The sequence below is a fragment of the Lygodium microphyllum genome, unplaced genomic scaffold (genome assembly GCF_053477565.2).
Source record: "Lygodium microphyllum isolate KBCC unplaced genomic scaffold, Lygodium_microphyllum_v1.1.10 scaffold_67, whole genome shotgun sequence".
NCBI classification, from domain to species: domain Eukaryota; kingdom Viridiplantae; phylum Streptophyta; class Polypodiopsida; order Schizaeales; family Lygodiaceae; genus Lygodium; species Lygodium microphyllum.
Genome location: NW_028229550.1, coordinates 496888 through 509242, shown reverse-complemented (window position 1 = coordinate 509242; position 12355 = coordinate 496888). Strand labels below are relative to the sequence as shown.

The following is a 12355-nucleotide window of genomic DNA, read 5'->3' as shown; positions in this document are numbered from 1 at the left end:
TTGAATAAAAGCAACCCACTTAATGTGTCGGACAGATATTTGTGGTTCTAGTTTTATAGGGGTTAGAACCCCTTTTTACACACCTCTATATATATTTATTGTCTTTTGAGATATTCTAGGTTTTGTTCCTCTTTATCATCATCATTTTTCTTCTGACAGCATTCTCTAACTGCCTCACAACTAACAAGAACTCCTAGAACGGCTGCCTAGCAGGCTAGCAGAACAAGGTCACTAGAACTACTTTTTTAAACAGATCTTTCGATGTCTGGCAATGTCTTCACAGGGGCCAACGACTACTCATCAGACCTCCCTCAGACATACATAACCTAACCCTGGGACTTCATGCCTTGGACGCCGGTCCCCAACAAGAAAATAAAATCCCCTACAAGTACACAGACACATAGAGCATAAAAACACAGTACTTGAAAAGGAGAGATATCACCTGGATAGGGCCACGAGAAGCTTCCGTGCAACAAAAGGCTCCTTCCAAGCTCTTCTTCCGAACTTTTCTAGCACAAGACTAAAACAAGAAACCATTAACCACACCTGCACTAAACAGACAACTGGCCCTCTTGGCCTAATGAAATAAAATAGTTCACTACAAAACTTAATCGGCCCTCTTGGCCTAATGAAACAAAACATTTAAAACCTCACGAAACTGGCCCTCTTGGCCTAACGAGATCAAACAGAATAGCACCTACACATCCCTCCCAGGAATAGTATAGATATACAATAATCGGCTCCTTTTGAAGGAGGAAAAACAGGCTCACAGCCCTAAACTAAATGCATAAGGTTATGGCCCATCCCTCTTGCATATATAGCAAGAGGCGTACACATCACATGTTGTCTAATAAGCCTATGGGTCCAAGATAACAACGGTAGATTGGTCTTAGCTACTCTGTGCATCACCCATATCAACCATCATCTGCCATATATTGCATGATCTAATAGCATTCCCCACAAGCGACCAAGTCTTGTTTCATCACTGATAGCAATATCCAAACTAGGACCACAGTTGAAGAAAATGTCTTCTTCATAAGCAAGATTTGCTAGTGAATCCGCAAACTGATTGCACTAACGTGGAATCAGCTGAAAAGACACTCTCTCAAACTCCTCAAGTAGGGTCATTGCAGTTTGATGATACATACAAAGGATGGGATTCTGCACTATGTATGTCCCTTCTAGCTGATTCAGGATCAATTGGGAATCCCCTTTTACTAACAACCGCTGAATACCACCTTGTTTGGCAATATGTAGACCCATAATCAAGGCTTTATACTCTGCCATATTGTTAGTGAATCCTACCCCGAGATAAGCAGCTAACTTAATCCTAACTCTACGTTGGGGATCTTGGATTACTACTCCAATACTCCCTTTTTTATTAGGGCCCCTGGACGCTCTGTCAAAATATAATGTGTACGTCCACAATAGGTTTACACAGCCTGCCATCACGAACTCCTCTATTCGTAATTATGGTAATCAAAGTTTAGCATATTGAGAGGATTAACTGACGACTCCATCCCACCTTCTTCATTGAAATCAACAAGGATACTTTTCAACAGTCGTAAATAGTGATGGCAGAAGACTTTGATCTCCCACACAAAGGTTTCGTCTTCTTGCTCAATCACTTTGTATCCTTTGCTCCATCAGATAAGTTTCCCCTGATAGTATCTCTGCTCCATATATGGGTGCTCCAATAAGGAATTAAGCGTCCCATCAACCAACTTTAAGCTCTTGTGCAGGTCTCAAATCATCCCCAGCAACATGGACCTGCAATGCATTTTTCCTGTATTAGCATACTTAGAAATAATAAGGTTTAATATCTTTAATATTAACCTTATTTTTAAACTCTACTCCCTACAGATCAGCTAGTAGAGCCGTAGACCTATTTTTCCCTATCCTGACAATCTTGTAGGGGCCATTCCATCTAGGTTCTAGCTTCCCTGGAAACAGCTCCCTACCCGCATCGTAATACAGAACTAATTGCCATTTTTTAAAGGTATACTTCTTTTCTTTAAGGTCATGCAACCACTTCATCCGACATTTAGCTACCTCCTGGTGTAATAAGCTCTGCAATTTCAGTTCATCCAGGTGGGCTATGGTCGTGAAACATTCAAAGAGAGAATCCTCGTCTCCCAAAGAGTGGTTAGTTGCAAACAGTATGGTTGGCAACTCTATTTCGAGGGGTAACACACACTCTTCCCCATAAACTAACTTAAATGGAGTATGGCCGGTAGCTCGCTTGAATGTTGTATTGTACGCCCATACTGCCACATACAACTTCTTGTCCCAGTCTCATTTCTTCTCCGAGACTATTTTAGACAAGATACCCACAAGCTGCTTATTAGTACTTTCAAATTGCCCATTTTCTTGTGGATTATAGAAAGTCGTTTTATTGTGCTTGATTTGCCAAGCTTCAGTCAAGCTTTTAATCACCTTATTCAGAAAATGGGTTCCACGGTCCGACACTAGTTCCTTCGATGGACAAAAACGGAAAATAATCTACTCTAAAAGAAAAGTTGCGGTCTCTTTTGCATTGTGCTGCCTCGTCACCCACGCTTTTGACCATTTTGTAAAATAATCAGTTGCTACTATAATATACCTCTTCTGGGTAGTAGACGACGAGGTGATAGGACCCACAAAGTCAATATCCCACTTCTCAAATGGAAGGATAGCCATGATAGGCGTAAGTGGGCATTTCCTATTCTCTCTGTTGTCATGTCTTTGATAGGTATCACATCTCTTAACGTACTCAAAGGAATCTTGGAAGATGGATGGCCACTAGTATCCATCTCTTAAAGCTTTCTGTGCCGTCAACCATCCCGCAAAGTGCCCTCCACATGCAGAGTCATGACACTCTTCCAAGATGAAAGGAACCTAATCAGGCATCACACATTGACGATAGATATCATCAATACCCTGCCGATATAGTGTTCCTGCGATCAAGGAAAACTTCAAAGCCTGTTGTCCGATTTTCCTCTTTTGTGATTTTGATAAACCAGCTCCAGTCTCTCCCGTCGATAGATAATGCATAATAGCAACATACCAAGATGGGATAGAAGCTGTATCAATTTTAAACATTTCTTCAATATCACTGCCTTCCGCCAGAGTCTCTTTCGGCTCCCCGAAATCCACAAGGCATTCCACAATACCCTGCAACCTCGGTGGCTTACTCTTAATCTCATAATCGAACTCTTGCAAAGTGATCAACCACTTTGCCAAATGATCAGGTGGTTGTAGCTTGTTCATAAGCAATCTAAGCCCTTTCACCTTCGTATAGAAAATGACCTTCTCATGACAAAAATATATGTACCTCTTTTGGAGTGTGTGGTGGACTCATAGCGACTATGACCTTGATCTTTTCAGGGTTAATTGCTATCCCTGCTGAACTGACCACATGGCCCAGCAATAACCCATAAGGCACTCCAAAGACACACTTTCGTGGATTAAGAGGGATACAAAATAGTCTGTAGCGCTCAAAACACTTTCTCAAAGTAATAAACATCCTTTCCCTTACAGTGGCTACCCCTAGATCATCAATAAATACTTTCAACTCATCTGGGGAGATGTCACCAAAGGTCTTGTCTGCTATTCGTTGCAATGATCCAGGTGCATTGCACAAACCAAAGGCCATCACATGGTATGTAAAAGTACCAAAGACAGTAATAAAAGTTGTTTTCAACTTGTCCTCTTCTACAATTGCCATCTGGTTGTATCTTGCAAAGTAATCCATAAACAAATATATTTCCCTACCTGCTAATTGATCCAAAATTTGGTCAATAAATGGTAACGGATAGTAATCCTTAACCGTCTACTTATTTAGATCTCTAAAATCTACACATAATCGAATCTGGTTGTTTTTCTTCTTCCTGCTGATAACAGCTGGTGAACACCATTCCGTGTGTTGTACAGGGAAGATTAACCCAGCTTTCCTTAACTTCTGTAATTCCTCAAACAGCCCGGCCCTCAATTCAAAAGGCATACATCTTACCTTCTGACACACAGGACGACTGCCTTCTTTTACAGGAATAGTATGAACAACCGGGTTGGGAGGAATGCCTCTCAGCTCATCATAACTCGAAGAAAAAATGTCGCGGAATTCTTGAATCAAGGACACATAGTCCTTCCTTTCTATTGAACTGAGCATGGAACCTAATTTAATTGACTGCAAATCATTCCGCGTGCCAAGGTCTAACTCAATCACATCCGCGTCTCTTATCCTATCTTGCGGCTCTATCGGCTCATTTAGAGTTATCTGATAAATATCCTCTCTAGTGGACCCCTCTTTGGATTCGTCATTGTATGATGTCTCACTAGTAGATGGATCATCTGCTGTCTCTGATTCAGTAGAGGATAAATGAGCTCTCTCACTCTGAGGAGACTCAGGGTAAGCATCGACTATTACTCGATTAGCACCTCTACCTAGAACCACTCGACTGGCAGGTATATCGACTTGGCAGTCTATTTGTAAGATCCAAGGCCTACCTAGCAAGACTCGATAGTTAGGACGTCCTGCAAATCTTATCACCCTAAAGTCCAAGAAGCATTCTAGACTTGCAACGGTAACATGGACTCTAGTAACGCAACCTTCTGGTTGTCTTAGACTATCATCAGCCATTCTAAGAAGGGTGGAGCTATCTTTTTGGATGCCTAGACCCAACCTCTCCATCAACTCTGAACTCATGATATTGACGGAGGATCCAATGTCTACGATAGCATGCTCCACTAATATTCCATCCACATAAGTTGGAACCCTAGGGCAATTTTTTTAGCATGCTCAAACCAATCTTCCCCTACTCGTGCTATGCCCAAAGGTTCTACAATATACCCAATACACAGGATCTTCTTGAAGTCCTTGCGTACTCCTAGAGATAATTTAATCAACTGTAAAAGGTTTACATCTGGTTTGACTTCGCAAAGAGAACTTGCTAAATCAAAATCATGATAGGTAGTCAAAGCTCTCTTTTCTCGCCAAACCATCCTTTCTTTTGGTCTCAGGACCGGTTTTGGTGTTTCTTTTTAGCTCTTGCATTCTTTCTTGGCATTTTCTCATCCTTCTTAGGATCGACTTTTTTGTCAACAGGCCTTAGAGGTCCACCTTCCATACAAAGATTCATAACTTCCGTCCCCTTATCCCCTTGCTTAGGGTTTCCCTCAACTGGCTTTACATTATCTTTGTCAACCTCTTTAGCCTTTTGGCCTCTTGTCACGGCTCTTAGGCTAGAGGTTTCAGCGTCATTGACTCGTATAGCCTCAATAAGGCTGACTCCATTGCCTTGTGGCAACTCTTCTATAGTGGTCTTTCCCCTTTGCAGTATTTATCTTGGTCCATCATTTTGCTGGAGGTTATTACCTTGCGCTCTATGATTAACTGGACCTGGCTATTTACTCCCTTGTTGAAGGGAACTAATCTTACTCCAACAGGTAGCGGCTAAATAGCCCGACTTCCCACAAATATCACATTTAACATTTGGAGAGTTTCTAGGGAAATGTTGTCCGCCACACCACTTACAGCTAAATCTTGAGGGCCCAACTTCTTCAGGGCATTGACTCCCTATCAAATTCTGCTGCTTCTTCAGGAAATTGACGTCAATAGCTATTTGCCGATATTACTTAGAAATCATGTCGGTATAATGCTTCATCATATCCTTAACTTTTCCAAGGACATTAGATGCACTCGACTCATAGCCTCGATCGTGTATCCGTCGTTTCATCGGCCTAAAAATTTGATTGGGCATTGGTTGTTGACTCACAGGAACAACATTAGAATTTGAAACTTGGCCTCCAACATTTGGTGGAGCCAACTAACTAGCGATAGGCATAGTCACACTGGGAGGAGTTGGCAACAAAGGTACATTATGAACCATGCTTTTTCTCCCATTAGGGTTATTCATAAGCATTTGGCTAACCACTGGTGTTGCGACTTGCACCGTGGATAGTTTCTAGAAGGAATTTATCATAGTAGATAAGCTTGAGATTTAGCATGCACAAATTCAGTGGCATATTAAAAGATTGAGTAAGAAAGCAAACAAAATGATAGAGACCTTACATAAAGCCAATTACATGGTTATACTTTTAAGTGAGAAAGTCATTAAGAAACCCATTTTTTTAGTAATGTTAGTACTACTTGTGTAATTGAGTAACAAGAGTGGCTCTAAAAGTCCGCAATGTGGTTTTGATCATAGTAGAGTTTAGTTTATTAAATACTTGTTATTCTCAAAAGCCCCAAATGTGGCATAAATTTCTATCGAGATGCATTGCTTGAAGGGAGGAAATAGATGTTAGTCTTTTGATTAATGATGTCACATTTGTATGGATAAGCTTTGCCAAGAAGGTTTTTAAGAATGCCATGGTAAGAAAACTTAAGTAGGGTAGCTTTTTTTCGTGGATTCATTCTTAATTGTGACTCTTGAAATTTGACATTCCTAGTAGTTTTTGCTTATATATATTTCTTTTCCAAATAGAAAACTCCTTTAAAAGCCATGCAAGGGGCCTTATTTCTAAAAAACTTATCATGTGTATCCATGTGCTTGTATGTGTGTGTGTGTGTGTGTGTGTGTGTGTGCACATGCCACCATGGTAGTGTGAGTTTATATGGAGTGAGCCCATTATGTTAATGTTATACAATTAGGATGCATTACTTTCTATAGTTATTCTCTTAAAGAAGCCAAATCAATGTACTAGATGATAATAGTTGCACCACAAACACCTAATAACTTTTTGGTCTTTTAAGAAGTGATTGTACTTGCACTGTAGTTAGTCGTTCGAAAGCATATGGATTGCTATAGTTAGGGTGGATTAAGATGCACAAACGTTTTTTATATGCCCACCACAAAATGTATTAGAAGTGGTGCCACAAACAGGGTGAAAGCTAGGCCCATGTGGAAAGATTTGCCATGGGGCAACAATTCACATAAGCAATATGTTGCAATATTTCCAATGAATAGACATTATTGGACTCGCAACACTTCCATTCTTACATACATGTCTCATTTTCTCAAAATTGAAGGACATATCACATTGTAGACTTTGGAAGCTTAAACTTTTGGCAAATTGTGAAGACAACCGCTTAAGGCTTAATTTGTGAAAGCCAGCAGTGGTTAGGCGAAACCGAGGTGCTATGTGAGGAACATTTCAAATGGTAGACCTTACGCTGAAAATTAGGCAAATTTCAAATTTCAAATTTAAAATCGTTAAAATTACAGAAATAGGTTTTTTAATAAAGTGTCTTTTGTCATAACATCGGAGAAAGTCGCAAGTTTCGTCTGCCAACGCAAGTTTCAACGAACCATTGACAGAGTCGGGCTTGCTGAGATGGATTCAGCGGCCAGCCTGAGATGGATTGTATGAATCGCTCGTCGCCGGGTCCTTATATAAATTGTGGTGCAGGTCCGCAGTAACGTATGACCTCCTTTTGAACCACAGACACGGAGAGAGAGAGAGAGAGAGAGAGAGAGAGAGAGAGAGAGCGGGCCTTCCAATAGAATCTAGGTAGTAAACAGTCTGCATCATGGATATGCGCATGACCACGATTCCAGCCATCGTTGTAATTGGCCTCTTTACACTCGTCCAGCTGCTCGGAATAGGCTGTGCGACATTCGACCCCTCCACGGAGGTCTACATCCTGTGCAACACTCAGAAGTATCCCGACGGCAGCGCCTTCGGCAAAGGCTTGAGCGCACTGCTGACGGCGTTAAAGCGCGAGTCGGCCTCCTCTGCGAGCTGGCACCGTAGCAGCAGTGCCTCAGCACTATCTCCCACGGGGTCTTTATGACCTCGGGGAGTTGGGATCAACGGCTCCTCTTCACCCCGAAAAAAGGCTCGCATCAGAGCCGCTACTTTATGCAGAAGTAAACCCATCCAGATTAACAAAACCCAACCCGCAAATAGAAACCCAACCAGCCGGAAACTGGGATCTGACGGAGCAACGGCGTCTCGAAATTCGGGGATGTTCGCAGCCACATGCAAAAGTAAACCCATCCAGGACTATAAATGCACCGCCAGTCGTTAAAATTGATGGCATGGGCTGGCAGTAAGAGATAGTAGATTCAGCGGGGCCCACTATCTCTGATACGTATTTTTGAATCGTGGACTACAAGTAAACCCAGCCATTAAAGTAAACCCAGCCATTAAAGTAAACTGTGTTGACCTGGTACCGAAAGCCGAAAAGCTCTCGGTATTACCCACAGGAAAATCCTGCACGCAGGGCGCATTCGTGTGCTGTTGTGAACCGAGGTTGGATGCCCATATTCCAAGCGCATACAAGCTCACGCGATCATTGGAACAAAGGTTTGAGGTTCATATTACGATTTCTTGGTCATGACTTCCACTACAAGGTGCATATCTCTCTCTCTTTCTTCCTCTCATATTTGCATTGGATGCATTGTGGCATTGGAATGATGTTTTGGTGATATATACGTATGTAGTCAACACGCATGGATTATGGAAAGCGACATTGAGATCGATGATCTCGACACGGATGAAGAGACATTAGATGGATCATCAAGCGACGAGGTTGAGATGCTTGATTTCTTAAGTGGAGACAATGATTCGGCACCACAAGAAATCACTAACAATGCACCAAGCCCAACTACCTATACCTCATCGAAGTACTTCTCTTTTAATAGAGATACTTACAGCTTGATGGTCAGTGATTTGAGCGGGCAGAAGGCCATCACATTGGAGGTGCTCAAGCAACTCCACAGGAGGGAGTTGCTCGACTTGAAGAAGTGGAGAAGAATCAGAGAAGGTCTTTGCATTGGTAGAAATGGCGATGGATACATTACATTGGCCTTGAAATCGGAGCCATCATTGCGCATTGCATGTATAGAGGAGTGGGAGAGCATATTCCTTGAAAATCACATAAACAAGGTTACAGGTGCTCACGAGGGTATCAATGTCACAATTGATTCCATCAAATCCACGTGGTGTACTGACTTGAGAAGGCATGGCATTCCTCTTGCGTATGTGAGAGATCTCATCAGTGGGTGTACTTGCAAGGTGTTCACAAGGCCCCATGGTTATAAAGGCCCATTGTTCGTTCATGGGAAGGTTCAAGAAAGAAGAGCGCCCATCTTGGAGTTTACTGTAGATAGATCTCTTGTTGAGCGGAGGCTTCAAGAAATCATGCTTGAACACAGTGTTAGGTTGGGCAAGGTTCGCTCAACCAAAAAGCATGGTTTAGGGAAGACAATAGTGGAATATGCATGTCATCGCAGTGGTAGAGCAACTCGAAAGGGATCCCAAATCCGCAGGTTGCGAACGTCGAAGAAATGTGGTTGCCCTTTCAAGGTGCAAATAGAGTACAAAGACGATCTCTATGATGTCACTATACGAGTCCATGGACCACACGAGGGTCATGTACCTGGATCTCGTGCCGACTTGTATCACTTGCCCGTGCATCCAACTGTGATTGATTGTTGCAAGGATGACCTGTTTGACGTTGGGACATGTCGGCACGTTGCGAAGATGAGCCTTAGCAAGGAGCGGTTTCATTTGAAAAATGCCTCTCCATTGGATCGTGTCATTTACAGGTTCTTCATGATACCAAGGGAGGTACAGACACTATCATATCAAATTCGAACTGAAGGTATGCTACCTTCTAAGCCTTTGTCTATGGTTCTAGGTTGCTTTGAGCGTCAATGTTCTATGTGTCATCCTGTTGCAGGCAAACTTTCGAAGGATGATTGGATGGCAATGTATTTGGAGGCTCTCCGTCTACGAGATCAAAACAAGGTATTTGACATATTCTCATAAACGTTTATAAGCTGTGAAAATTAGTATATCTATTTGATACTATCATCTACATGGTCTTTTAGGTACTCTATTGCCAACCATACAATCCTCATGCCATAGAGGACAAGGACAAACCATTCGTACTGATAGTCCAGGACGAATGGATGTTGCAAATGAGTAAGAGGTTCTCAAATAACAATGCTTGGGCAATCGACAGCACATTCAAGACCAATGTGTTTGGTCTTCCGCTTTATGCGGCGGTTTTACCAAACCAACATGGGGTGGGTATCCCTATTTGGTTTATGCTATGCACTAGCGACAATGGGTCAAACCAAGAGATTATGGCTTTGCAAATCACCATGAGACTAGTCCTCTCTAGGATGGGAGATATTCGCCCTGCTGCCCTGGTGATTGATAAGTCCCAGCCAGAGCTGGAGGCGCTCTCGAAGGTTGTTCTGGAAGACCCTCATTGTTGGACCACCGACTACCTTGGTGGCAACAAGCGTCAACGAGCATGCCATATTATTCTATGCTGGTTCCACACAAAGAAAGCATGGGTTGAAAATCTCTTGCCACAGGTACACCTTTTCAATACCATTTTACTTTTAAGCATTGCCTTTTTGTGAGTTCCATGAGCTTGACAGTGAGTACTTTACATGTTCTTGCGTGAACCAAGGTCCCTACAGATGAGCGCGATCATGTGTATGCCTCTTTGTCCAATCTTATGCATTGCCCTACAGAGTCGCAGTTTGATGATATGTTTGAGCAATTGCTTCATCGTTATTCCGCTCATCCGAATGTGGTCCGATACGTTACCAATGGATGGTGTGGGAAAGATTGTATTTGGCGTGCAAGATGGCCCAAGTTTGGTCGCATGTTTCCACATGGCAATGTCGACACAACAAACCTCATCGAGAGACTTTGGCAATATATCAAGTACACTCTACTTGATGCTAGGATCAACAGGTCCATTTTGGATCTGCTGCACGCCCTTGTTGGTGACTCATCGTCGGGTTCTAGAATGGGTGGATCGGCTTTGGAGTTTTTCAAGCAAAAGCAAGAGATAGGTAATGTGGTCAATTTCCTTTCTATTTGCACTTTTGACCTTTCCTTAAAATGCATTGTTGTCTTATACATGTTTTTTATGCCAGCTGATTCTGAGCGCTTCAAAGTCTATGGGTCAAGCAAGAGTCATACGGCTAGATTGGCAGCAGGGGAGAAGATTCTTCAGCGGTATGAGCAAGATCCATCCTCTCTTCAAGTCATTAACGAGGGGACCATGTTGTTTAAAATAGCAAGCACCACCCAACATGCAAAATGGTATCATGTAAGTGTACAATCAAACTACTGTGATTGCCCTGATTGGTCGACTGACTGTAAACATCTTCATGGTTTGAGGCTCATCTTGAAGAGCTATTTTCCTCACCTTCATGAGGTTCTCCCCATCATCGATAGTGCGCATGTCTTTGATGACATAAAGGAAAGACCAGGTGGCGATAAAATCACAGGATTGGAGGGATCATCTTCCGATGGTGGCGTGCAGAAAGGGGAACTCGTGTCCTCCATCGCAGACTTTAGAGACCTCCTTCAAAGGATCGAGGATGGGATTCCATCCTACACAGCGGCACAGATGGATGCTTGTATGCGCCAACTGGAAAGTGCTAAAGAGTCTCTTGTTCACATGTTCACACCACAGGAGATTGACATGCCTAAAAAGGGTGGGATCTATCAGATCCAGGAAAATGTGACACAGACGCGCCTAGGGCATGGCAAGGATCATCGTCATCGTCCAAATGAGAGGGGGGAGTCCTCATCACAACCCAAGCGTCCATCTATTACAGGCGTGTTAAGGCGCAAGCATCAACGAGGGAGGGGTCGTGTAAGGTTTAGCCCAAAACCGCGGATATATTGTCCTCATTGCTGCACCAAAACATTTTTGGTGGACCCTCTCGCAGTGTATTCATGCAATACTTGCCATGCACTACTCCCTCTATCCCTGCGGTATGCTCCTCATCCAGCGGATTCTATCTTGATCGGCAAGGCGGTGCGATTGTATGGTGAGTCTTACATTGGCACTTGTCGTATTTTGTATTGCACCTACAACAGTGAGAATGAGGAGCGTCAGTTTTCTCTCTCGTTCCCTGATGGGTCCACGATCACAGAAGTCTTGGCATCTAGGTTCAAAATGTTTGTACTGTACACATGATTCTCCATCTAATGGATAACGTTCTCCTGGATTTTATCTTGCTCTATTTGCTGGAATTAGCTAGTTTTTATGGTGGTGTTTTGGATTTTATGGTAGTGTCGTATTGGATAATTATATGATTTTACTAGTTAGAAATTAGTGTGTATATTTGGCAACACATCCAACAGGTTATTTCTTATCACTACATGTTCATGTAATCCAGATGTGACATGCTCTCATATTTAAAGAGTTGCGCAAATATTGATAGCTTAAGTTAGTAATGATGGGTGCATTGTTGGGAAGCATAGTTGACACATGTGATAAAGCAAGTTGAACCACACATCCCATGGAATAATGTAACCGCAATACTATGGTGCAATGAAATCATGAGATTAGTAGCATTAAATCGTGAGATTAGTAACATTGAATCATTGG

General features: G+C 42.5%; 1 protein-coding gene across 1 annotated transcript; it reads left to right on the top strand.

Annotated features, from left to right (window-relative positions):
• The first annotated feature begins 8466 nt into the window (after positions 1-8466).
• Positions 8467-11965, top strand: LOC148008824 (uncharacterized). Its single transcript, XM_087674012.1, has 5 exons — positions 8467-9589; positions 9668-9735; positions 9819-10313; positions 10412-10802; positions 10887-11965. The coding sequence occupies exons 1-5, from the start codon at positions 8521-8523 to the stop codon at positions 11939-11941; spliced, it is 3078 nt and encodes a 1025-aa protein (XP_087530138.1). The 5' UTR covers positions 8467-8520; the 3' UTR covers positions 11942-11965.
• Positions 11966-12355: the final 390 nt, after the last annotated feature.